General features: G+C 40.2%; 1 protein-coding gene across 3 annotated transcripts; it reads left to right on the top strand.

Annotated features, from left to right (window-relative positions):
• Positions 1–354: 354 nt before the first annotated feature.
• On the top strand, positions 355–24,715 carry LOC134824195 (serine/threonine-protein phosphatase 2B catalytic subunit beta isoform-like). 3 transcript variants are annotated; one of them, XM_063835964.1, is made up of 16 exons: positions 355–484; positions 938–1,043; positions 1,202–1,296; positions 1,654–1,778; positions 2,721–2,832; positions 6,763–6,908; positions 9,591–9,730; positions 11,530–11,607; positions 14,649–14,743; positions 17,321–17,446; positions 18,112–18,189; positions 19,698–19,919; positions 20,155–20,248; positions 20,415–20,512; positions 20,630–20,709; positions 23,133–24,715. In XM_063835964.1, the coding sequence occupies exons 1-16, from the start codon at positions 436–438 to the stop codon at positions 23,157–23,159; spliced, it is 1,671 nt and encodes a 556-aa protein (XP_063692034.1). In that variant the 5' UTR covers positions 355–435; the 3' UTR covers positions 23,160–24,715. The 3 variants fall into 3 exon arrangements, with proteins under 3 accessions (XP_063692034.1, XP_063692036.1, XP_063692037.1); XM_063835966.1 differs by lacking the exon at positions 19,698–19,919 and adding an exon at positions 18,455–18,484; XM_063835967.1 differs by lacking the exon at positions 19,698–19,919.
• Positions 24,716–27,513: the final 2,798 nt, after the last annotated feature.

Genomic DNA, 27,513 nt, shown 5'->3' with positions numbered 1-27,513 from the left:
CTTATATGACTTACTACTATCACTGGTTCGAGGAATTTGTCAAATCATTGCGTGAGCAAATTTCAATCGCACGTCCTGAAGATCGGGTCCAAAAATCTATCTTCTCCTACATTTTTTGAGCAAGCACCCTCAAACTTTCAGGACATGTTCTTAGGATCAGTTAGAAGAGAACTCTAGACCCAGAATTTTGAGATAAGCCTTAGAGATTTTTAATTCGATTTTGAAAATCTTGGACCTCGTTTTTTGTCAATTTTCGAGAGAATTTTAATGAAGACCCCCCCCCCCCCCCCTAAAAAATAGGGTATATATAATGAATATTGTTGTTTTCAAAAATGTAACAACTTTGATTGATGCAGAATATGTTGTTAGTGAGATGAATAGCTATTGACTTAGAAGATCTGATTTCCAACCTCACACCTCCTTTTGCTTCCCAACATGGAGGAGGAATACAAACAGTTGCCTACAACTGAAAGGGTTGTTAGCAGTAAGTTTAAACATATGTTTAATTTATTATAATATAATCTTATTTATTATAATAATGTCTGAGCTGATGTGAAAGTGCATAATTTTGGTAACTTTATACAAATATTTGTCCATAAAATCTGAACTGATAATGAAGTCCATAATCTTGATATTTCAACACTAAGTCTCGCTTGAATGACTTACATGTACATCTTCGTTGGGTATATTTCAATGTGGAAGTGTGTAATTAATGTTAGAATTTATTTATTTTATTTATTTATAATTTGCTAAACTAAATGCATTGTTACTTATATGAAAAACGAATATTAGAGACCGAATGCAATGGAAATGGATATTATCACATACTTTTTTGAAGTACAAATGAAATGAATGGTTGATCATTGTGTTAATTATACCAGTTTGTTTTCCATTTATGTTGATGATATATTTAAATGTTACATGGTCTCTCTTTCAGCGGTTCCATACCCTCCAACAGAGTTACTAAGAATAGAGCAGGTATTCGACGAGGATGGAATTCCTAAAATGGATGTATTAAAAGCGCATTTCTGTGCTGAGGGAAAGTAAGTTAAAACACATTTCATTGTGATGATACACCTCAATATTGTTTGTACCCAGTAATAACAACTTAACTTATAAGATATTTTTAGAGATTATTTATTGAAATGCTTGTTTGATCAGAGAGTGGGCACTTGTTATCATTAACGGCACTTTCCATCAGGTTAACAGAAGAATGTGCACTACGTATCATTAATGACGGTGCTGATATTCTGCATAAGGAAAAAACTATGATTAATGTAGAAGCACCTGTAACAGGTTAATATAGTATTATATTGTGAACCAAGTTGTGTATCTCGATTCTTGTAACCATGTTACCATGCTGTATCTAGTTTAATATTTTACCATAGTGTAAAATGTTACCATAGTAACAATTTGTGTAACATGTTACCATAGTAACAATTTGTCTTGTGTCTCGTTACCATAGTGTAACATGTTACCATAGTAACAATTTGTGTAACATGTTACCATAGTAACAATTTGTCTTGTGTATCGTTCCATAGGTGCAGTGAGTTGTATAAAACATGTTACCAATGTAGGTACAGTGAGTTGTATAAAACATGTTACTAATGTTTCAGTGTGTAACATGTTACCATAGTAACACTAATGTTTCAGTGTGCGGTGATATACACGGACAGTTCTACGATCTGATGAAATTGTTCGAAGTTGGAGGATCTCCGGACACAACCAGATATTTGTTCCTCGGCGACTATGTAGACAGGGGCTACTTCTCTATTGAGGTGAGGTAACAGGAGGACACACAATATTATAAATAACTACACACAGGACACAATAACACGACAAGTGTGTGGCTAATGGTTCACAATACACTGAGTAATGAATAAGTAATACTACCCTTAATATATATAATTATAATATTGATGTGGCCAATCATTACCCCACATAATGTGGAATATTCTCTGTTCACTATTATCCGTAATAATACAGTGGGGATCCTGAACCCCTCCACCAGCTGCTTAATACATATACAGTGAGGTATACCCCCCCCCCGTGATAATACAGTGAGGTATACCCCCCCGTGATAATACAGTGGGGTATACCCCCCCCCGTGATAATACAGTGGGGTATACCCCCCCGTGATAATACAGTGAGGTATACCCCCCCCGTGATAATACAGTGGGGTATACCCCCCCGTGATAATACAGTGAGGTATACCCCCCCGTGATAATACAGTGAGGGATCCTGAACCCCCCGCCCCCCCCCCCCCGTGATAATACAGTGAGGTATACCCCCCCCCCCCCCCCCCCCGTGATAATACAGTGGGGTATACCCCCCGTGATAAAACAGTGGGGTATACCCCCCCCCCCCGTGATAATACAGTGGGGTATACCCCCCCGTGATAATACAGTGAGGTATACCAACCCCCCCCCCCCCCCCCCGTGATAATACAGTGGGGTATACCCCCCGTGATAATACAGTGAGGTATACCCCCCCGTGATAATACAGTGAGGGATCCTGAACCCCCCGCCCCCCCCCCCCCCCCCCCCCCCCCCCCCCCCCCCGTGATAATACAGTGAGGTATACCCCCCCCCCCCCCCCCCCGTGACAATACAGTGAGGTATACCCCCCCCCCCCCTTGATAATACAGTGGGGGATCCTGAACCCCCCCTCCAGCTGCCCCTATGATTAATAACACACATTAACACACAATTCTCTTTCAGTGCGTATTGTACCTGTGGGCCCTGAAGATAAAGCACACAAACACACTGTTCTTATTACGTGGAAACCACGAGTGTAGACATCTAACAGAGTACTTTACCTTCAAACTAGAATGTAAGTACACCTAACCTTCAAACTAGAATGTAAGTACACCTAACCTTCAAACTAGAATGTAAGTACACCTAACCTTCAAACTTAAATTTAGTATACTAGAGGGGGGGGGGGGGTGTCACGTCCGTCTATGTCCGCTTGTCTCATAGAATCCAAAAAGGACAGGACATAGGCGGACATAGGCGGACATAGGCGGACATAGGCGGACATAGACGGACATAGGCGGACATAGGCGGACATAGACGGACATAGGCGGACATAGGCGGACATTAATGGACACCTAAATTGCTAAATAAAATGTTCAATTTTTGCTGTTATAGGGGGATCATGTTTTTTTGTCCGTTCGGTACCCTATATTTTCAAAACGGACAAAAAATAGAGCGGACAAAAATGGACAAAAACGGACAAAAATGGAAATAACATTTAGATGCTTCCTCCTCCTACTCTTCCTCCTCCTCCCCCCTGGGTCTTCCTGATCTTCCTCAGTCCTCTTCCTCCTCCCCTCCTCAGTCCTCCTCCTACTCCTCCTCCTCGTTCTCAGTCCACCTCATCAGTCCTCAACAGTCCTCCTCCTCCCCAGTCCTCCTCCTCCTCCTGAGTCCTCCTCCTGGGTCCTCCTCCTGGGTCCTCCTCCTCCTCTTCATCCTCCTCCTCTTCCTCCTCAGTCCTCAGTCCTCCTCAGTCCTCCTCCTCATCCTTCTCCTCAGTCCTCCATCCTCCTCCTTAGTCCTCCCCCAGTCCCCCTCCTCCTCCTCCTATTCAGTCCTCCTCCTCCTCCTCCTCCTCAGTCCTCCTCCTTCTCAGTCCTCCTCAGTCCTCCTCCTCCTCCTCCTGAGTCCTCCTCCTCCTCCTCCTCCTCTTCCCTCTCAGTCATCCTCCTCAGCCATCCTCCTCAGTCCTCCTCAGTCCTCCTCCTCAGTCTTCCTCCTCCTGGGTCCTCCTCCTCTTCATCCTCCTCCTCTTCCTCCTCGGTCCTCAGTCCTCCTCCTCCTGGGTCCTCCTCCTCATCCTTCTCATCAGTCCTCCTCCTCCCCAGTCCTCTCCCAGTCCCCTCCTTCTCCTCCTCCTATTCAGTCCTCCTCCTCCTCCTCCTCCTCAGTTCTCCTCAGTCCTCCTTCTCATTTCTCCTAAGTCCTCCTCCTGAGTCCTCCTCCTCTTCCTCCTGAGTCCTCCTCCTGAGTCCTCCTCCTCCTCCTCCCTCTCAGTCATCCTCCTCAGTCATCCTCCTCAGCCATCCTCCCCAGCCATCCTCCTCAGCCATCCTCCTCAGTACTCCTCAGTCCTCCTCCTTCTCAGTCATCGTCAGTCCTCCTCCTCAGTCCTCCTCAGTCCTCCTCCTACTCCTGGGTCCTCCTGGGTCTTCCTGATCCTCCCCAGTCCTCTTCCTCCTCCCCTCCTCAGTCCTCCTCCTACTCCTCAGTCCTCCTCCTACTCTTCCTCCTCGTCCTCAGTCCTCCTCATCAGTCCTCAACAGTTCTCCTCCTCCCCAGTCCTCCTCCTCCTTCTGGGGCCTTTTCCTGGGTCCTCCTACTGGGTCCTCCTCCTCCTGGGTCCTCCTCCTCCTGGGTCTTCCTCCTCCTGGGTCCTCCTTCTCCTCCTCAGTCCTTCTCCTCCTCCTCCTCAGTCCTCTTCCTCCTCTTCCTCCTCCTCCTCCCTCTCAGTCATCCTCCTCAGCCATCCTCCTCAGCCATCCTCCTCAGTCCTCCTCCTTCTCAGTCCTCCTCAGTCCTCCTCCTGAGTCCTCCTCCTCCTGAGTCATCCTCCTCAGTTCTCCTCCTCCTCCTCCTAGGTCCTCCTTCTGGGTCCTCCTCCTCCTCCTCCTCCTGGGTCTTCCTGATCCTTCTCCTCCCTCTCAGTCATCCTCCTCAGTCATCCTCTTCAGTCATCCTCCTCAGCCATCCTCCTCAGCCATCCTCCTCGGCCATCCTCCTCAGTACTCTTCAGTACTCTTCAGTCCTCAAAATGTTTGTCCGCTAATGTCCACCAATGTCCGTCCAAGTCCGCCAATGTCCGTCCGGGTCCGCCAATGTCCGTCCGAGTCCGCCAATGTCCGTCCGTGTCCGCCAATGTCCCAAAAAACACGTCCGTTGTCTCATAGAATCCAAAAAGGACAGGACATAGACGGACATAGACGGACATGACACCCCCCCCACTAGACCTTCAAACTAAAATGTAAGTACACCTAACCTTCAAACTAAAATTTATTATACTAGACCTTCAAACTAAAATGTAAGTACACCTAACCTTCAAACTAAAATTTATTATACTAGACCTTCAAACTAAAATGTAAGTACACCTAACCTTCAAACTAAAATTTATTATACTAGACCTTCAAACTAGAATGTAAGTACACCTAACCTTCAAACTAAAATGTAAGTACACCTAACCTTCAAACTACAATTTATTATACTAGACCTTCAAACTAGAATGTAAGTACACCTAACCTTCAAACTAGAATGTAAGTACACCTAACCTTCAAACTAGAATGTAAGTACACCTAACCTTCAAACTAAAATTTATTATACTAGACCTTCAAACTAAAATGTAAGTACACCTAACCTTCAAACTAAAATTTATTATACTAGACCTTCAAACTAAAATGTAAGTACACCTAACCTTCAAACTAAAATTTATTATACTAGACCTTCAAACTAGAATGTAAGTACACCTAACATTCAAACTAAAATGTAAGTACACCTAACCTTCAAACTACAATTTATTATACTAGACCTTCAAACTAGAATGTAAGTACACCTAACCTTCAAACTAAAATGTAAGTACACCTAACCTTCAAACTAAAATGTATTATACTAGACCTTCAAACTAGAATGTAAGTACACCTAACCTTCAAACTAGAATGTAAGTACACCTAACCTTCAAACTAAAATTTAGTATACTAGACCTTTAACCTAGAATATAAGTGCAATGGTCTTATATAAAGCCTCTTTCGACGCTGATGAATAAAGATGAAAGGCATAATTGAAAAGCAGACCGAATTTCTTTTTTTCTACAACCTTGTTAAAAATCACGAGTCTTCAACTCCCTTTTCGAGCAATTTTTGACAGCTCATTTTTAGTTCACTTGTTTTGGTCACTTTTCGGGGTTATTTCAACACGTTTTAAATATGTAATAGATAATTTAAATGTATTAATAACAACTATTTCAATCTATCAGTGGTCAACACAGCTATTATATGTTCCCTTATACTTGTAACTTAAATAATAATACTTGTAACTTAAATAACATATAAAACCACTCATCTCATTCTAAGATCCTGGTTTTATTACAATAAAGCTGCCATATTCAGCTGACTCAAAACATTGAGTATCATTATAATGATACTCAATGTTTTGAGTCAACTGAATATGACAGCTTTATTGTAATAAATAATGCATTATTCATTATACCCATTATAATATAACAATTAACTGCTCCTTCATATTACGTATTTACAGTACAGAGCGGTTTCTTTGATTCTTTGTTCAGTAGTTGCACATGGAAAGCGTGCAGTTAGATCATCAGTTCACTTCAACATTCTCCCACAATTATATTCGCTTTAATGATGATTTTATTAATGCTTCAAGGAAAGATTTGCATATAATTTAGATTGATATGATATGATACAATATTACATAATTTAAATTGAAATATGTCAACAATATGATTGTACAAGAAGCAATATTAGTAGCAGTAAGAAGCAATATTTTGTATCAGTGTTAGGAACTACAACTATTTGATCTGCACAAATCCCCAGTCTCTCAGAAGGCTTGCACATCTCACACGCTCGGTCAACTTGCAGACAATAAAACATTACATACTCACTTCAGCCATTTAAGCTCTTATAAAGTACTTGGTAACCAGATAAAATGTTAACAACGATTATTGGCTTATTCATTAAACTATTCATCTCATCACTTGATAATCTCTTTTCAGGTAAGATAAAGTACACTGAGGATGTGTATGAAGCTTGTATGACTTCTTTTGACTATCTACCTCTAGCTGCCATTATGAATGGTCAGTTCCTTTGTGTCCACGGTGGATTATCTCCAGAGATTCAGACTCTAGATGATATTAGAAAGGTAAGACATGAGATTCCGTCTGTAGACGGTATTAGAATATTAGAACAATGAAGCAATGATACCTGAGATTCAGACTCTAGATGAAAGGAGCGATTACGCACTGATTATATATGCAATAGTCTTATAATACCTTGGCAGTAAAACTTATAAAACTATAATCACATCCAATGTTTTAGATTTCATCACATTTGTATGTGTACCGGTGTTAGAGAAATATGTTGTTTTTTTTTTCAATAAATAAACACTGCAGATCATAAAATGCCTAAATAATCCGGGGAACAATCTGTACTTCCAGTCTGATGGTTTTAGAAAGGAAACAGTGACGTCATGACAGAAACTACCTATTGACAGAGCTCGCAGTTGTGTCTCAGTTTTCTTGCGAACGTCCGCCAATTGCTTTAAAAACTTGACTCAGTGTTGCAGTGATCTTAGGCCGGCCAAATATCACCACATTTTTACCGCCTTCCTAATCCTGCACCTGGTAACCATGGTAATTCCTCATCCTGCACGGCCTTTCCCGGCTCCTCAAACGTTTTATCCAGTTGCAGTGGCGAATGTGAGCAATTTCTTTGCAAGCTGTACGACTAACATTTAACTAATTAACTAATTGACTAATTGCTCGTTCTTGCAAGATATTCACTCTTATTGTAACCTGATGATAGTCTGCAGCAATCCAAGCAGCCTTCACACTATTTTAACAGTGTCAGTAGTCAGTACAGGCTAATAACAATGTAGCTCGAATAACAAGATAGCTCAAATCGTATCTTAAATATCGAAACAACATGTTTTAAGTGGGGCCGGAGATTTGGTCATGACCCGGCTGATTATAAGATTGTGGTACATTGTGTGTTACATTGTGTGTTACATTGTGTGTTACATTGTGTGTTACATTGTGGTACATTGTGTGGTACATTGTGTTAAATTGTGTGGTACATGGTAAATTGTAAAACTTTTGATTAATAGTTGTGGAACACAACAAGAAAATTGAGAATAATCTTGTGCGAGGGTAGGGACCCAGATGTCGTTTCTAACCCAAATAAACTTTAAGGAGGCTTCTCATCAGTAGCCGCACCTCCTTACTCGGTTTCTGAACTGGAATTCTATGGGCTTCCAGACGGCCAGACCGAGTATTACCACCCCATCCTTCTAGAGTTCATCACATGTAGCACCCACCTTGAAGATCTTTGACACCCAGACACACCCCATTGGCGAACAAACTTTGGATATAATCTTACATGCTCCCGAAGGAATCCCTGGTTTATGGTCTTTCTCATCGTCACCAGCACTTTCACTAGAGTCACCAGCCCTTTCACTGGAGTCATCAGCCCAATCACTGAAGTATACAGAAGTTTAGTTGTGGAACACAACAAGAAAATTGAGAATAATCTTGTGCGAGGGTAGGGACCCAGATGTCGTTTCTAACCCAAATAAACTTTAAGGAGGCTTCTCATCAGTAGCCGCACCTCCTTACTCGGTTTCTGAACTGGAATTCTATGGGCTTCCAGACGGCCAGACCGAGTATTACCACCCCATCCTTCTAGAGTTCATCACCCGAGCACCCACCTTGAAGATCTTTGACACCCAGACACACCCCATTGGCGAACAAACTTTGGATATAATCTTACATGCTCCCGAAGGAATCCCTGGTTTATGGTCTTTCTCATCGTCACCAGCACTTTCACTAGAGTCACCAGCCCTTTCACTGGAGTCATCAGCCCAATCACTGAAGTATACAGAAGTATAGTTGTGGAACACAACAAGAAAATTGAGAATAATCTTGTGCGAGGGTAGGGACCCAGATGTCGTTTCTAACCCAAATAAACTTTAAGGAGGCTTCTCATCAGTAGCCGCACCTCCTTACTCGGTTTCTGAACTGGAATTCTATGGGCTTCCAGACGGCCAGACCGAGTATTACCACCCCATCCTTCTAGAGTTCATCACATGTAGCACCCACCTTGAAGATCTTTGACACCCAGACACACCCCATTGGCGAACAAACTTTGGATATAATCTTACATGCTCCCGAAGGAATCCCTGGTTTATGGTCTTTCTCATCGTCACCAGCACTTTCACTAGAGTCACCAGCCCTTTCACTGGAGTCATCAGCCCAATCACTGAAGTATACAGAAGTATAGTTGGTAAAACTTTTGATTAATATGGGATAACAGTTAACACGTCATATTTACATTTTACACGTGTCATCTAGTCACTAGATTCTAGTGTTTAATATAACTCAGTGTACTGTATATAGTGGTAAACTATGTAGTTAGAGTCAAATCTAACGGAATAAACTTGTTTTGTTTAATTTACTCAATCTATTATAACCACTAACAGTACATAATACTGTTTATATTTAGACACGTACCTACCTGTTGACATGGTTACCATCATATTTATAAAGGAGCAGTTCCAATTAGGACCCCACATAATGTTACGGAAATAATAATAATACGTAGAATTATTGTTCAAATTGTGAGGAATTGTGGCCGGCCATTTGACCTTTAGCGGAAAATTAGCTCACTGTTCAATACGCACTGTTATATTGCCCCCCCCCTCTCTGTTCAATACGCAGTGTTACATTGTTAGGTTTATCAAAGTGATATTACTGAAAGTAACTGGCTAATTTATTTTTGCATTTTTATCATATATTATACACGTTTAAAATATAACTACATCTTTCAGTTGGACAGATTTAAAGAGCCTCCCGCATACGGTCCCATGTGTGATCTGCTGTGGGCGGATCCTATAGAGGAGTTTGGTAACGAGGGCAACAACGACCACTTCTCTCACAACTCAGTGAGGGGGTGCTCTTTCTTTTTCAGGTCAGCACACTGTTAGAACATTAACAAATAAAACGCAGGTTTGCTGCTAACCCCCTCCAACCAGTTTCAAGCGCCCTTATTACATAGTGATCTCAGTGAATGTAATATATTTGTGGTAATTAGTTTGTATGTGAGAGATGATCTTCTCGCAGTAATGAACAATAAAATAGTGAGTATATAATATACTACTATATATATATATATATATACAGGGTGGCCCATAAGTGACTACCCACACGCAACCTCTTAATAACTCACGTAATTCGTCTCCAAATTGCACCAAAATTTCAGAGATTATAGATATGGGTCAAACTTAGATTTCCTGAAAGTTTCGTAAGCCACGCCCAATTACAGTGGGCGTGGCGTGACACTCCCTCTTTTTCACTATTGTCTTCATAAAATGAGAACGCTTTAAGCTAAGAACTCAAACTTTTTTGCACACATTTGGCTTGATAATTGAAAACTTTTCCCAAAGTTTCAAGTTCATTGGTTAAAATATGGCTAAGTTATGACCATTTCAAAACTCATCGGATACGTGATCCGAGCACTCAGTCAGTGATCTCGTCACTTGGTTAATGGCCTGTTTGGCTCACATGCACCGCTCGATTCGTTGCATGTGGGCCGGCCTATACAGCTGACAGCACCTAAAACGCTATCACACGAATTTATGGTGGTGTCACCATTTCAGGGCTTGTTAGCCCTGCTAGTCACAGGTTCCTTACAATCAATAAAAAGGAATGAACCATCCATTGAATCATCGAAAATGGTTCACTATCCTCCCTTTACTGCAGAACAACGATTGTTCGTCTACCTGAAGAAAGAAAATGGGGTGTTCTACCCTCAGATTAAACGACAATTTCAGATGAAATTCAACCGACCACCCCCTTGCCGGAAAAGCTGCTTTGACATTCATCACAAGATCAAGTTTACGTTTTCTGCACACGATCGACGAAGAGTCGGCAGAAGACGAACTTCGAGGACTGTAGAAAACATCACGATGGTTGTTGGTGACGTGATGGACACACCTAAGATTGGCACCCGGAAACGAGCTCCTGCCTTAGACATCAGCAGAACAACCCTTCAGCGAATCCTAAAGCAAGACCTTTCTAACCGGGCCTACCGAATCACAAAGAAACACAAACTTTTGGAACGTGATTTCCAATCGAGGATGGATTTCGCCAACACATTCCTGTCGAAGCAGAATGTGGATCCATACTTTGATTTATCCTAAAAATTTGTGTTTTCCTTTCTAGCAAAGTCATCATCGGTATCCAATCAAAGCCTAATGAACCTCATTAATACACGCTAACGCCTTACTCTTGATCAGATTGGGTGACGAGATCACTAATTGAGTGCAAATATCACTGACTGAGTGCTCGGATCACATATCCGATGGATTTTAAAATGGTCATAACTCAGCCATATTTTAACCAATGAACTTGAAACTTTGGGAAAAGTTTTCAATTATCAAGCCAAATGTGTGCAAAAAAGTTTGAGTTCTTAGCTTAAAGCGTTCTCATTTTATGAAGACAATAGTGAAAAAGAGGGAGTGTCACGCCACGCCCACTGTAATTGGGCGTGGCTTACGAAACTTTCAGGAAATCTAAGTTTGACCCATATCTATAATCTCTGAAATTTTAATGCAATTTGGAGACGAATTACGTGAGTTATAAAGAGGTTGCGTGTGGGTAGTCACTTATGGGCCACCCTGTATATATATATATAATAGTGAGTATATTATGTTAATGCTCCTTTATAAATATATATATAATATACATTATATGAAACTAATATTTCAGTTTTCACGCGTGCTGTGAGTTCCTACAAAGAAATAATCTACTGTCAATTATCAGAGCGCACGAGGCTCAGGATGCAGGGTCAGTTTTATCACATAGTATTAACATCTGGTAACGATGGTAACACCTGGTAACCATGGTAACACCTGGTAACCATGGTAACACCTGGTAACCATGGTAACATTTGGTAACCATGATAACACCTGGTAACCATGGTAACACCTGGTAACCATGGTAACACCTGGTAACCCTAGTAACCATGGTAACACCTGGTAACCATGGTAACACATGGTAACCATGGTAACACCTGGTAACCATGGTAACACCTGGTAACCATGGTAACACCTGGTAACCATGGTAACACCTTGTAACCATGGTAACACCTGGTAACCATGGTAACACCTGGTAACCATGGTAACACCTGGTAACCATGGTAACACGTGTTAACCATGGTAACACCTGGTAACCATGGTAACCATGGTAACATCTGGTAACCATGGTAACACCTGGTAACCATGGTAACACCTGGTAACCATGGTAACACCTGTACTTCTCTACCCCCTTCTTTTTTCTTTTTCCATTTAACTACACCGTCCTTCATTCAATTACCAGCCCTTGTTGTGTTTGATTTGTAGTGTACCCCCCCCCCCCCCCCCTAGCCTGTAGTCTGTCATGTCTAGTTATTGACATTCTCTTTATAGAATCCATTTTATTATAAAATGTTTAAATGTCATAAAAATGTTTAAATTTTAAAATGGGGGGTGGGGGTCTCCCTGCGGTTACATGGTACCACTCCCCATTATTGCATTGTTGGGGAATTTTCCGGAATTTCTAATATACAAACCCGCAAACCGCCATTTATTTTAAATTCGGGTTTTACGTTGGCAAAGTGTAAGCAGTGGACACTTGATTCCCGGTTCCAAGTTTATTATTACTTAATTAAGGGCTTGGACAATGGAAACGAGATGGATAATAATGGTAAAAAAGGTACGAAACTGAACAACGAATAATCGAATAATTGCCCAACAAAACTCCTCATTACTCCGATTCATATTGCCTCAAATATTGCACGATAAAAACTCCTAATTACTCCGATTCATATTGCCTCAAATATTGCACGATAAAACTCCTAATTACTCCAATTCATATTGCCTCAAATATTGCACGATAAAAACTCCTAATTACTCCGATTCATATTGCCTCAAATACTACTCAACAAAACTCCTAATTTGGCTCCCGAACCTGTCCGGCATCAAATTGACCCACCTGTCGATCGGGTAAACTGTCACTCCTCCCTCCCAAAAAGTTAACTCCCTCTCTCTCTCTCGCCCCCAGATAGTTTAAACAATCTCCCACTCCCTGTTAGCAATCTCTAAACAATCCCGAACTAACCTGTCGATAGCCACAACATAGTAACTCTGCAATAAATGTCGTATACTAATATATGCCCCAAAATACTACGGTAACATACTAGACACCACGACCACCTTATTATAATCACTAATATACTAACTTCATATTACACAATATTACCCAAAATTCATCTCAATTGATCACGGCTTACAAAGTGTTTACTAATCAGTGTACATTTCACAATAATAATATTGCTCCTTTATAATATTGCTCCTTTCTTACTTCCCTATCTGAGTAATATGAATCTTGAGTAGAATACTTTTGTAATTGTAGCTTCGTCTATAAGATCATCACATAGCTAGGTAATGGTCGCATGTTTCTATCGTTAATCCCTGTAAAAGGAGAAACGCTGTAGAGAAACTAGAAGCTAGTTCAGAAGCTTGCTACGTAGGGATTACAGGGGGGGGGGTATTTAAGGGATAAATATTACTGGGGCCTGGGGGGGGGGGGGGGGGTATAAGGGATAAATATTACTGGGGGGGGGGCCGGGGGGTATAAGGGATAAATATTACTGGGGGGGGGGGGGGGGGGTGGGGCCTGGGGGGGGGTATAAGGGATAAATATTACTGGGGGGGCCGGGGGGTATAAGGGATAAATATTACTGGGGGGGGGGGGGGGGGCCGGGGGGTATAAGGGATAAATATTACTGGGGGGGGGGGGGCCGGGGGGTATAAGGGATAAATATTACTGGGGGGGGGGGTATAAGGGATAAATATTACTGGGGGGGGGGGGGGGTATAAGGGATAAATATTACTGGGGGGGGGGGGGGGGGGGGTATAAGGGATACATATTACTGGTTTAAACTGGCTGACATGTATTAGTCATATCCTCACAGAAATAAAATGTGAATGGTTTATAGTGTGACACATGTAAACACTAAACATGTAAAATAGTGTGACACAGGTGTGGGCTGTGGGGCCGGGGGTTGTGGTATTTACTGCTATGTAGTATATTACAACTTGTGTATACATATTATATACTACCTAGATACTGTGTATTTAACTAGGTTTTCGGGAATTCCACATTGCACAGTAGTTGTATAGCAACACCTGTGTAACATTTCACACTTATTCATTTCCATTATTCACTACCCCTATTTAACCTCTCCAGAATATAACCCCCTGCGTAGTCACTCTGTGACACTGTGTACTATTTCTGTGACACTGTGTACTATTTCTGTGACACTGTGTACTATTTCTGTGACACTGTGTGCTATTTCTGTGACACTGTGTACTATTTCTGTGACACTGTGTACTATTTATTTGACACTGTACTATTTATGTGACACTGTGTACTATTTCTGTGACACTGTGTGCTATTTCTGTGACACTGTGTACTATTTCTGTGACACTGTGTGCTATTTCTGTGACACTGTGTACTATTTCTGTGACACTGTGTACTATTTCTGTGACACCGTGTGCTATTTCTGTGACACTGTGTGCTATTTCTGTGACACTGTGTACTATTTATGTGACACTGTGTACTATTTCTGTGACACTGTGTACTATTTCTGTGACACTGTGTACTATTTCTGTGACACTGTGTACTATTTCTGTGACACTGTGTACTATTTCTGTGACACTGTGTACTATTTCTGTGACACTGTGTGCTATTTCTGTGACACTGTGTGCTATTTCTGTGACACTGTGTGCTATTTCTGTGACACTGTGTACTATTTCTCTGACACTATGTACACTGTACTATTTCAGGTATCGAATGTACAAGAAGAACCACGCTACTGGATTTCCTTCCCTCATAACTATCTTCTCCGCACCAAACTACCTGGACGTTTATAACAATAAAGGTAAGAAGAGAGGGAGAGGGAGAGGGAGAGGGAGAGGGAGAGGGAGAGGGAGAGGGAGAGGGAGAGGGAGAGGGAGAGGGAGAGGGAGAGGGAGAGGGAGAGGGAGAGGGAGAGGGAAAGGGAGAGGGTCAGTTACCTTTTGGAGTTTTGGGGCTCATGTTCTCTAGTACAACTTATCAGGACATATTTATTCAGGGTGGACACAGATTTTACAAATTGTAAGGCTTGAAATAAAATGTTTCTTGCATATTTTGTGTGGCAGTTTCATATTGAAAAGCTACAATCAAATATGATATACTCTAGCCACACAATAAGCATAGGGCTCATACATCATTATAGTGCGGTCATGTAGACATATTATTATATTATAGTACATATCATACATATCATACATATCATACATATCATACATATCATACATATCATACATATCATACATATCATACATAATATCAATTATAACGTGAATATTATACAATGAGAGGAGCAGTGAGGATATACCACTAATATACCACTAATGTAACACTGTAATAAGTGTTATATTGTCAAACTTCCAGCTTTCAACTGGTGTAACATTACACTCGGTGAATTACATTACACCCGGTGAATTACATTACACCCGGTGAATTACATTACACCCGGTGAATTACATTACACCCGGTGAATTACATTACACCCGGTGAATTACATTACACCCGGTGAATTACATTACACCCGGTGAATTACATTACACTCGGTGAATTACATTACACCCGGTGAATTACATTACACCCGGTGAATTACATTACACCCGGTGAATTACATTACACTCGGTGAACTATTTGTATTGCTGGAACTTAGCTAGCTATGAAACTTTATTAACAAGTTCATACCTGTTGTTACATTAAGGAATTAGCGTTGTGCATTTGAAAATGCGTGTAAACTTATTAAATCTGTATCTAACATTTAACCAATGTTGCTTGTTAACTTTAATTTTAATTGTGTAAGAAACCCGACATAGCCCAGTGGAATAAGAGATAGAGTTAGAGATGGGTTGGAATTAGGGATAGGGATTGGAATTAGAGATAGAGTTAGAGATGGGTTAGAATTAGGGATAGGGATTGGAATTAGAGATAAAGTTAGAGACGGGTTGGAATTAGGGATAGGGATTGGAATTAGAGATAGAGTTAGAGATGGGTTGGAATTAGGGATAGAAATTGGAATTAGAGATAGAGTTAGAGATGGGTTGGAATTAGGGATAGGAATTGGAATTAGAGTTAGAGATGGGTTGGAATTAGGGATAGGGATTGGAATTAGAGATAGAGTTAGATATGGGTTAGAATTAGGGATAGGGATTGGATACGCGTTTAATTCCACAATATGTTTCCACCGTGAAATTTCCTGTCTTATTCAGTGCCCTGATTCGTTCCTAAGCTAAAGTCTTGAAATTATCGTTGTAATTAATTATAATTATAAAAAGTGAACTGACAATCCACCTCATTACTGACATTGTATCTCACAAATTATTTATTACACTGTAATCCACTTTTAAAATTATTTTATATAACACGTCTTGATACTTGATACTTATTATATTGATGATTGTATAGTTGGTTTAACTACTGTGATATCATCTTTACACTAAAGAAAATGACATAACAAAACAAGGATAATGACAGCATTAATAAACAAAACAAAGAACTAGAGTTTAAACTATGTCCCGTCTATAAATCCTACTGAAATTTACATTTTACATCCTTGCTTATTAGGACAATACATTCCGCCCCGATTATTTTGCATAAAACTCCAGGGGAATGTACTGAGTGCCGTTCAGTATTTAGGCTCCTTAATGGGAATCCCATTATTATGGTTTCAATGATTTTGAGATAGGCGCCATTGGATAGAAGTGGACCAATTAACTGATCGCTCATCAGTGCCCGCAGGTCATCTGATTTGTTACCCTAAGATAGACTTAAAACCAAAATTGTGCTCTACTTGTAGCTACTTGTATCGCACAAATAAATTCGCAGCTTGGCGACATGGGTTTGACTATATAATGAGGGTATGTATGTCACTTTAACATAAAGAAACATATATGTAGCAACATGTAACACCTTACAGCAATGTTATGTAATATATGATACCGTATAATCGGCGTACGCGTGTTCCAAGGGATAACAAAATCGCAACTATTCCTTGCTCTTTTCGCACACTGGCGTGGCCGGCTGGCCACGATCGTGTCTTTGATCTGTTTAAAGTTCTCCCTTGCTCATGTAATGATATGATATTTTTAAACCCCTCTAGAAATCAAACTGTAATTCAGTTTTCAGTTCTCTAAATCGATGATAAATCCATTAAGATTGAAAGCTTAACGCGCTCACCGAATGGGCCGAAATGCACCGAAAAGCTTTCAAAATTTGGACTTAACTTTGTACGGAAAGTACATATTGTAGCAGTTAGTACACCAGTTTGCAAAGCCGCGCACGCGCCACTGCCTGCTAATCTGTTTTAGAGTTTAATTTTGCTAAGTTTCTTGTTTTTATTTTGTATCTTTAATATCCTCTGAACTTCATATGTTCATCGTATTTCTTATTTCAGCGGCTGTTTTGAAGTATGAAAACAACGTCATGAACATCAGACAGTTCAACTGTTCTCCTCATCCCTATTGGCTCCCCAACTTTATGGACGTGTTCACGTGGTCTCTTCCCTTCGTCGGAGAGAAAGGTTAGTCTTACATTTCTACTTAATGGTAGTTACCAGTTAGAGCTACTATGATTTAGGGATATTTCTTACTTTGGAAACTGATGTAACCAAATTGAATCATTAAATTCTTTATTGTGGGCATTCCGGTGATTATTCCTAAAGCTAGAATTGTAATAGTCACTACATCACTAGTAGTAGTAGTAGTACATCACTGAAATACCTCATTTTACTACTAAAATTGGGAATCTGTCACCGGAACACCGCTTATTAGTAGCTCTGCTTGTTAAAGTCCAATAACTGGGTACCGCCTGTTTTAGTCCCCACTCTCAACTAGACTCTGGAAATAAGGTGGACAAGTGAGCACCGGGGCCGGAATGTTAAATATATCTCATTTTGTAAGAATAGATTACACCACCTAGTCACATGTGACATCACCTAGTCACGTGCTACACCACCTAGTCACGTGTTACACCACCTAGTCACATGTTACACCACCTAGTCACGTGTTACACCACCTAGTCACGTGTTACACCACCTAGTCACGTGTTACACCACCTAGTCACGTGTTACACCACCTAGTCACGTGTGACACAACCTAGTCACGTGTGACACAACCTAGTCACATGTTACACAACTACCAGTTCAACTGCTCAGCCTTTATACTAACCGCGTTATATTCGTTTCAGTTACCGAAATGTTGGTTTCTATATTATCTATCTGTCCTGATGACGAAGTAGATGGAGAGGGTGAAGAAGAAGGAGAAGGTAAGAAACAATGACCCCTTGTAGCCTATTAGTCACTAGACGATCCTAGTCACTAGCTCTTAATCTGTCATATTTTAACTCGCTTAATACATAAATATAAGACAACGTGCTTGTAGAATATAGAAGAGCTTGAAATTAAGGGACGGTAGTAGTATATCATAGAGAACTGTATTTATATTACCTGGTAGAGACCATGCTTGTAGCATGTTCTGCTCCTTCGTAAGGAATGTAAGGAATGCATGATCAAATAAATACTTTGTCTCAGATGTGACCCCATCTCTCACCTCAACAGAAAGTGAGTCCGTGTGTTATATAAGCACAGTGGGTAAAATTATTGTGTGACAGTAGCACATTGTGTCACAGTAGCACATTGTGTGGCAGTAGCACATTGTGTCACAGTAGCACAGTGTGTCACAGTAGCACATTGTGTCACAGTAGCACATTGTCAATTGTGTGACAGTCGCACTTTAGCAGTATTTCTAAATACTGAGTGTTGCAAGATGAGAGCAACAGGAAATAGCATACTCGGCATCGCCTCCCCGTTCTGATCCGCAGTAAAAAAAGCACATTTCTAAATCTTTACCCCCTGTGTAACGTAACTCTTAGTAGTGTATATAGTATAGTGCTTTGTGTGTAAAACTAACATGTTAATCTTATAATCATCATTCAAGTGGTAAAAATCACATTCAATGAAATCAATTTGCATACTCACCCACAGGCCACAGACCACGGTTACTCCTCCTCCCTCCCTCCCCCATCACTCACCCCACTCCTCCCTCCCTCCCTCATCACTCACCCCTCCTCCCTCCCTCCCCCATCACTCACCCCACTCCTCCCTCCCTCCCCTATCACTCACCCCCTCCCTCCCTCCCTCCCCTATCACTCACCCCACTCCTCCCTCCCTCCCCTATCACTCACCCTCTCCTCCCTCCCCCATCACTCACCCCACTCCTCCCTCCCCCCCATCACTCACCCCTCCTCCCTCCCTCCCCCCATCACTCACCCCACTCCCTCCCTCCCCCCCTCCCTCTCCCATCAATCACCCCACTCCTCCCTCCCTCCCTCCCTCCCCCCATCACTCACCCCTCCTCCCTCCCTCCCCCCATCACTCACCCCACTCCCTCCCTCCCTCCCCCATCACTCACCCCTCCTCCCTCCCTCCCCCCATCACTCACCCCACTCCCTCCCTCCCTCCCTCCCTCTCCCATCAATCACCCCACTCCTCCCTCCCTCCCTCCCTCCCCCATCACTCACCCCTCCTCCCTCCCTCCCTCATCACTCACCCCTCCTCCCTCCCTCCCCCCATCACTCACCCCACTCCTCCCTCCCTCCCTCCCTCTCCCATCAATCACCCCACTCCTCCCTCCCCCATCACTCACCCCTCCCCTCACTCACTCATTCAGAAGATGACTCACCCCTATCATCCCTCCCTCCCTCCCTCCCCTCACTCACTCACTTACTCACTCACCCCTCCCCTCACTCACTCACTCACTCACTCACTCATTCAGAAGATGAGCAACTGGAATGGTATATGGATATCCTGAGAGGTGTGTTTAACGGAGGTGTGTCCTCACGAGATAAACCAACTTCCAGCCACACTGCGGTTGATAAACTGCCTACCTCTGAGACTGTGGTTGATAGACTGCCTATCTCGGACTCTGAAGCTGAAAGATTGTCTACTTCCAGCGCGCATTCTAGGAAGATTAGTAGTGCAATTCATGACCACTTACGTTAGTCATTTTTCAACATTTACACTCCAATCAATATGAACTGATTACATTGCCATTACACATTCATCTTACCAGCAAAATACCAATTATATTTCATACTACCGCTACTTTCACTCTCACTAATTCTTTTCTTTGAGTGTGTGTGTGTGTGTGTATTCTTCTGTAGCACCTGCTTTAACGCTCAAACCACTTGCTCCTTCATAAACCACGCAGCTGACACCTTGTTTTATTTCAGTAATAACGCCTGCAATGCAAGAGGCCAGGAGGGAGGTCATCAAGAACAAAATCCGGGCTATCGGGAAAATGGCACACGCCTTTACCGTTCTAAGGTGGGAGCGCGGGTGTTTTATTGTTAAAACGAGTTGGTTTATCTTTAATGAATTAAGTATTACCTGAATTATTAAATAGAGTTGGTTTATCTTTAATGAATTATTAAATAAATTATTTCAGAACTTATCTTATTATTGTATAATGCTAATTATCTATTAAATTCAGGGAGGAAAGTGAGAGTGTTCTCCACTTAAAGGGACTAACTCCCACTGGGAGTATTCCTAAAGGTGTTCTGATGGGCGGTAAATCCGCTATTGAAGACGGTAAATCTTAAGTAGAGTGTCTTGTATTTTAATTGGAATTAATAATAATAACTAAATAGTTCCTCTTATTTCCTCCTTCTATTTGAGTTGCTCCTTCATAATGTGTTCCTTTTACAGCTATAAGTGGATTTGAGCGAGCTAAGCAGATGGACCGTGTCAACGAAAAAATGCCTCCGAGAACAAATAGTACCACTGCTGTAAGAGTTTATTTTATTATAAGGACACGTTCATTTGAGTTTGAGGATATTGGTAAACAAAAATAATAGCGTTTTTGACGATAGTGGCTTAATTTTGACATCTATTAACTTAGCACGTTCAGAAGTTCTGAACATTAGCCACGTAACTCATACTCCCATATGCACCGCTCAGAAAGAAAATCTACTGTTGTTAGGCACTATAATGTTTCAAATGTCACATTTTGTGTGACTTAGTTAACTGCAGTTGTCTAATTATCATTCCTTGGTCTGAAATATAGTAAATTAGGTCAATCTAACAATTATGATACAACATTGGTTAATGGGCACGGATCGAACGGTTACAAGGCAATATTTGGGTAACTTTGTCACACTCATGATACCATACCTCTATTCTACTGTGAGGTGTCCTAAAAACCCTTTCAACTCATTATTTGATGGTTGCTCTACCAATCATAGCCCTAAAATATATTGTTTTGAATAGTTAGCTAATACAGGCACTTGGTTATTGGGAAATGAGGTTAATTCTGTCACAATATATGAAATTTTAAATTTTGGGCGAATTATTTATATCTGATTTTGGTTTGAAAGGTGGGAAAATTTTATATGATGACAATGTAGTTGATGCAAGTTAAGATCAGTTGATGTTTACATTGTCACAAAAAATTATACGAAATCGTAAATAGATTAAAAACAATGATTATAGAATGAAATAGTCTCTTATAATAACTCTTATAATAACTGATGTGACAAAGTAAACATGTCTTGCCCCTATTTGGAAGATCTATATTCTATACCTTTATTAGAATATTGTCCAGAATATCAGAGCTTAAGTTTAACAATTTTAGGTTAAATTTGTCAAAGTCACCAAAAATGTGACAAAATTAACTTTTCATGCCCCAACAATTTCAAGATAGTGTGTAAAAATTAGCATAGGCTGCTTTATTACCTATATAAATCAATCCAAACTACAAAAATATATATGTTAATGTGATGATGATTACCTAACTCTTATAATAACTGATGTGACAAAGTAAACATGTCTTGCCCCTATTTTGAAGATCTATAACTCTATTAGAATTCAACATTCTTTCAGAAACGATTGGAAGAATATTGTCCAGAACATAAGAGCTCAATTTTAAAAATTTAGATTAATTTGTCAAAGATATTAAAATGTGACAAAATTAACTTTCCCTGCCCCAACAGTATCAAGATAGTGTGTTAAAATTGGCATAGGATGCTTTATTACAGGTATATTAAAGTATTAATCGATCCAAACTACGGAAAAAATATCTTTTAATCTGATGACGATTACCTAACTCTTATAATAACTGATGTGACAAAGTAAACATGTCTTGCCCCTATTTTGAAGAACTATACCTCTATTAGAATACTATGTAACTTTATCATCAACAAAATTTCGATAAAGTAGTTATTTTGCCAGCAAGGAGCTAACAGAGTTATAATAATTTTTTGTGACGAAATTACCCTATTTTTGACCATGTAGCGGTAGTTTAATTGTGACACTGTTAACATATTACCACCTGATAATGATTTATGTGACTGGTGCATGGTACTATCAGTGTTGTTTGATCCATAGTACGTAATATAAGGGGTTTAAGCTGGTATATCATTATTTGTTCAATTTCACACATGTTCAGATATCATCAAGATTATGTGACAAAGTAAACTTGGTTGTGCCTTCTGTGTTTTAATTCCTTACGACTATGTGATATAATAACAATTCCCAGCACTTCCAGGCTATCAAATAAACTTACACTACTCAGCATTGCTTATCAGGGTGCCCTAAACATTCATCACATATTTTCTTTAATGTGTGACAGAGTAAACCTGAATGCACCATCTAACGAAAAAAGTCGTAAAATATGTAGGTAATGGTCATATGTACCCATCCAATCAACTGGACACTAAAAATGTTGGTCAAAAACGGCAGCAAGGGGTCCATATTTACTCCGTCACATGTTTATAGTGTGACAATGTAACCATTTCCGTGCCGGCCGTATTTAAGCGATATCTTATCACCTGATTAAGATATCCTTATGTGACAAAGTTAGCCTAGAGGATGAGACGATTATCCTAACCATCAAGGGATTAAGTAATTTCATAGTGTGACAAAGTCAACTACACTGTGCCTTCTAATAGGGTCACTTATATTTACCAATATCCTCAAACTCAAATGAACGTGTCCATAACTTATTTTATATTATGCTGTACTAAGAGTTCATTTTATTATAACTTATTTTATATTATTTTTCTACTTTTCTTAGAAACGCCTTACTCGTAAACTTTAATTTCAATCATGATTCATCAGGAAATCATATCGAAGATTTATCTAATCAATTACTCCTTCACAAACTATTTAACTAATTACTCCTTCACAAACTATTTAACTAATTATCTCCCAGGAAGTGCCGCAATCAGGGGATCAGTAAGCAGCGGCGTTTGACCGTTGCCATAGTAACATAGCGTTGTGTGCCTGACAAGTGCCAGAGTAACGTTCTTTGGTATACAATTAATTTTGGTCTTTTTCTTAAAGTTACTATGTTGATGAAAGAGCACTGTGCCTATTATATATGATGGTGTAAAGTGAAATTGTTGCCAGAATGTTAAGGAGCTGCGGACCTTATTTATTTAATTGGCTTATTGATTAGTTACCATAGTTACACTACTAGTGTAACAAGTGAGTTACTATTGATTAGTAAAGTAAGTGGAAGTTCAGAAAGCAATTTAAAGTTCATGTTGTGAGGAGTGGGCAGGTTGTCATAATTAATTAGCTAATTAACTAATTAAGTTGCAGCTAGCTCGTTCGCTAATTTATTTTCATTGATCAACTTTATAACTCAACACTCATTCTTGGGAGACTTTCACTAACTAATTAGTAGTAATTAGTAGCATTACTACTACTACTACTACTACTAACTAATTAGTAGTAATTAGTAGCATTACTACTACTACTACTACTAATAGTCCTCCGTTTCAACAGTGAGGCAAGGCATTTAGTTAACACAGTGTACTACACTTAATTATTTTTGCTACTGTACTACTACTGTACTACTAGTACTACTGTACTACTACTATTTTGCTAGTATGTTTTCGTTACCTATTCAACTGCCGCCCCATATCTTATGTTTTGGTTTTTTAATTCAACTTTAGTAGGTGTAACAGATAGCAAGGTTTATGAAATGAGGAGCCCTATATTTCTTATCATAAAACGTGCATATTATGCAATTTTTTCATTTTATGCGAATTGTATATCTTGCAACTCGCGTGCTATGCATACTGCGTACCATGCAAGTTGTATTGTATTGTATATTGTAGCAGCACTCTAGCAAGTGATTTAAGTTTTACCATTAGTTTTCCACTCCATAAGTTATTAGCTAATTAGCTAATAGCTTGTTCAGTTGGTTAAATTTTACTGCAATTCTCTAACAGAACTGGGGGTTATTTTCAGTGATTAAGCAAGTTGTTGTTATGATGAGGGAACACTATGTTACAATTTTGATAAGAATTGAGGGAGAAGGCTGTGCAATTCTTTGTCTTTATTTTTCTAGTCTGTAAAATAAAAATTCTGGGATTTTTGCCTCTTTCGGTGGATTAACGATATATTTGAGGCGAAACCTTGGGGACGGGGCATGTGTTTAAAAACGTAGAATTAAAATAAATTGAAGTTAAGGGTGGGAGGTAGAGTTATAAAGTGCCTCTAAACGACCTACCACGTGTTACACAGGAATGTAAGCTGCATAACTTCACCCCTTAATATCAGGACTGGGAAACACATTTTTTAAAACTTTCACATCTAGTTTGGAAGGGCGATATTCTAGCTCAAATTTTGAGACTTCACCACGACTACCGTTATGCTTATACTTATAGTGTTTTGCTTTTTGGATCCGTTAATAAAACGAAATATATTGCTACACTGTGTAGTAACATGAATATTACTATGTTATGTAAATTTTGTGAATTGCTATTCATCCATACATTGGTTAAACTTTGTTTTATTTGTACACTAGAATTTGTAAGGTGCAATATTGCCCTCTAAATAATAAGAATTATCCCCTGGATTTGTGCTGTGTATGGAAGCCCAGTGTCCGACACTTCCAAAGTGTAGTGTATTCATTATATACGTGTGTATACATTATATACGTGTGGTACTATCCAAGAAGCCCAACACAGCTCCGTGAAACTCCACCGAAATGTATTACGGTGGAATTCTACGGAATTGTGTCGGGCTTCCTCGTACCAGTGACAAACATTCCGTTACCTGGGGACCTCAGGCTATTATGTTCACAAACATAGAGATTCGGCGGAATGACAGGCTGAGCGCGGCCCAGTAAACATTCCGCCGCATTCTGTTTATGAACAGAAAAACATGAGGTCCCCATGTAAAGGGATGATGATTAATCACTCGACTGTCACGTGACTTCTTCAACCCGTTCTCTTTTTCAACCCGTTCTCTTATCTAGCTGGTACTGAACGACTATTCGAAACCCTAACCCTTTAATCTGATCCTAACCCATATGCTGAAACCCTAACTAGCTCTAGGGGGTGCACCATAAAAATAAACTTACTCGGATTTAAAAAATTTTTGTACCATTGTTTTCTAGAGACTGTGAGAATTTTCACAATACCAAATATGTCATACCTTTTTGGAAAAATCCTAGTGAGTTTCGCCTAGGTGCCATATTTGATGGTGCGCGGCTTTTGCATTTTGGAGCAAAATTAGCTGTAAAAGTCGCGTAATTTGACCAAATTTAACCAAATTCGTTGGTTTTTGTCGTATTATTTGGATATATCTTCAGTTCCTTGAATGAGATCATTCTGAAAATTGGCGACGACCTTCCAATAGAGCTTTCACAACTGTCCGAAAAATTTGGTGGATATCAGAGTTGATATAGTGATCAAAATGGGGCAAAATACGCTGCTTTTAGCTGTAACATAATGTCTGATGGTTGGATATGCTTTAAACTTTTCGGACACTTTCCTTGTAAGTCTATGAGTAAGCTTACCAATTTTTGTTGCAATCGGAGGTCGGGAAGGATACTTAATATCTATTTGTTTGAAGAAAATTGTGCTGGCCGAAATTAGCTCTAAAAAACCATCCTACAGTCGGCACGCGCGGCTCACTGTCGATGGCGCACTACCTACCCTAACTAGATATTAGACTAACTTCCTTATACGATCATATCACGTGATCGAGACAGTTTTTCGCCAATATCTCGTCAGAGGATCATTTTAACCCTATGTCATGTGGGGTGATTCGGAATCAGCGTCCGAAAATAATCGATTGAAGTTGGTTTCAACTGTCGGGGACCCTTTTAGAACAATCTCGAAGATCGACTGTAGAGTGATTTAGCACGATCGCATGTAAAGAGTAAGGAGGTGAGGATAGATAGTATCTTGTAAAAATGTAAAATGATTTGTAACTCCCATTTACTCAATCAGTTTGAATAATAACGGGTGATACTCTTAAGGCACAGTTTGTGTCTTCCGCGAAAGCACACTCTCAAAATTGCGCGCATTGAAATAACTACTTTCAAACTTCATGAATCCATAGATCAAATCTTTTGTTAACGGGTGATACTCGTAAAATATCTATTCCATATATTAGGACCGTCGACGAGTCCAACTCGGCGCGCGTCATGGTTGTCATACGTTTTATGACCCGCCGCGCGGCTCCCCCTGTATCGTAGAAACTATACAGTGAAGCGACAGTGGGGTCACCACGTGATACAGCGTCCTGGTAGGTAATAAAGCTACAATTTTTGATAAAATTACCGATTATATTCACGTATTATATAGTAGTACTTGTTTTGCCATTGATACGAGCGTGCTGGATCACTCTAAGTTTTACCTGGGGACCTCAGGCTATCATTTCCATGTTCATAAACATACGAATAGAGATTAGGCGGAATAACAGCAAACAGGCTGAGCGCGGCCCAGTAATTTAAGTTTACACAACACTGGAATTTCAAGATTCTTCTAAAAGTGACCCTGACAGATGAAACCAATTTCAGTAGACGTATTTTTGAATCTAGGTACTAGGGTTAAAGTGCTTCCCTGCCAAGCTATCTACAATCTATGAAACTGTTTAAATCACGTGACATGACCATATTATATAAGGAAGTAGATAGACTTGCTCTAACCAGAGCCCTGCAGTACGCGTATACACATGGCTATGTTGTATGTGAATAGATAGACTATTTCGTGAAAGTTTAACGCGCTCCCACTAAATCGCTCGCCCAAATTTTAAGAAAATTCTTGTGAAAGGCCCTGAGGGTATGTAATGAAAGTCACCTGATTCGGTTAATTCATTGGAAGATGATTTCGAATCACCCCGCATGACGTACAACGTAGGGTAAAAATGCTTCCCTGGAAAGTTATAAGCAAAAAACTGTTTTGGTCACGTGACAAGCTAGTTGAACACGAATTCGATTGTTTAGGGTTAGGTTTAAGGCAGTGGGAGGGGAGGGGCTTTCTGTTAATATTTAATTAACAGATTCAAGATGTGGCGGAGTAACAGCAAACAGGCTAAGCTCCGCCCAGTAAATTTTCTTTTCGGGATTTCCAAAGATGGTTTGCTTAAAACTTAGGTTTTGGGGACAGAGTATGAGTAATTTGTCCAGTCAGAGCCGTAGCAGAAATCACGTACGTCGTATGTGACGGATAATTATCCGGTTTCTTAAACATTAAACTCTTTTACATTGTAGCAGAAATAAAATGTAAAGTCTTTGTCGGCAGAATGTGTATACGAGGACATCCTAACCTCAGATACCACCCTTAGAGATC

The sequence above is a fragment of the Bolinopsis microptera genome, chromosome 12 (assembly GCF_026151205.1).
Source record: "Bolinopsis microptera isolate Bmic1 chromosome 12, MBARI_Bmic_1.0, whole genome shotgun sequence".
In the NCBI taxonomy this organism is placed as follows: Eukaryota; Metazoa; Ctenophora; class Tentaculata; order Lobata; family Bolinopsidae; genus Bolinopsis; species Bolinopsis microptera.
This window is presented reverse-complemented; position numbering and strand designations above follow the sequence as displayed.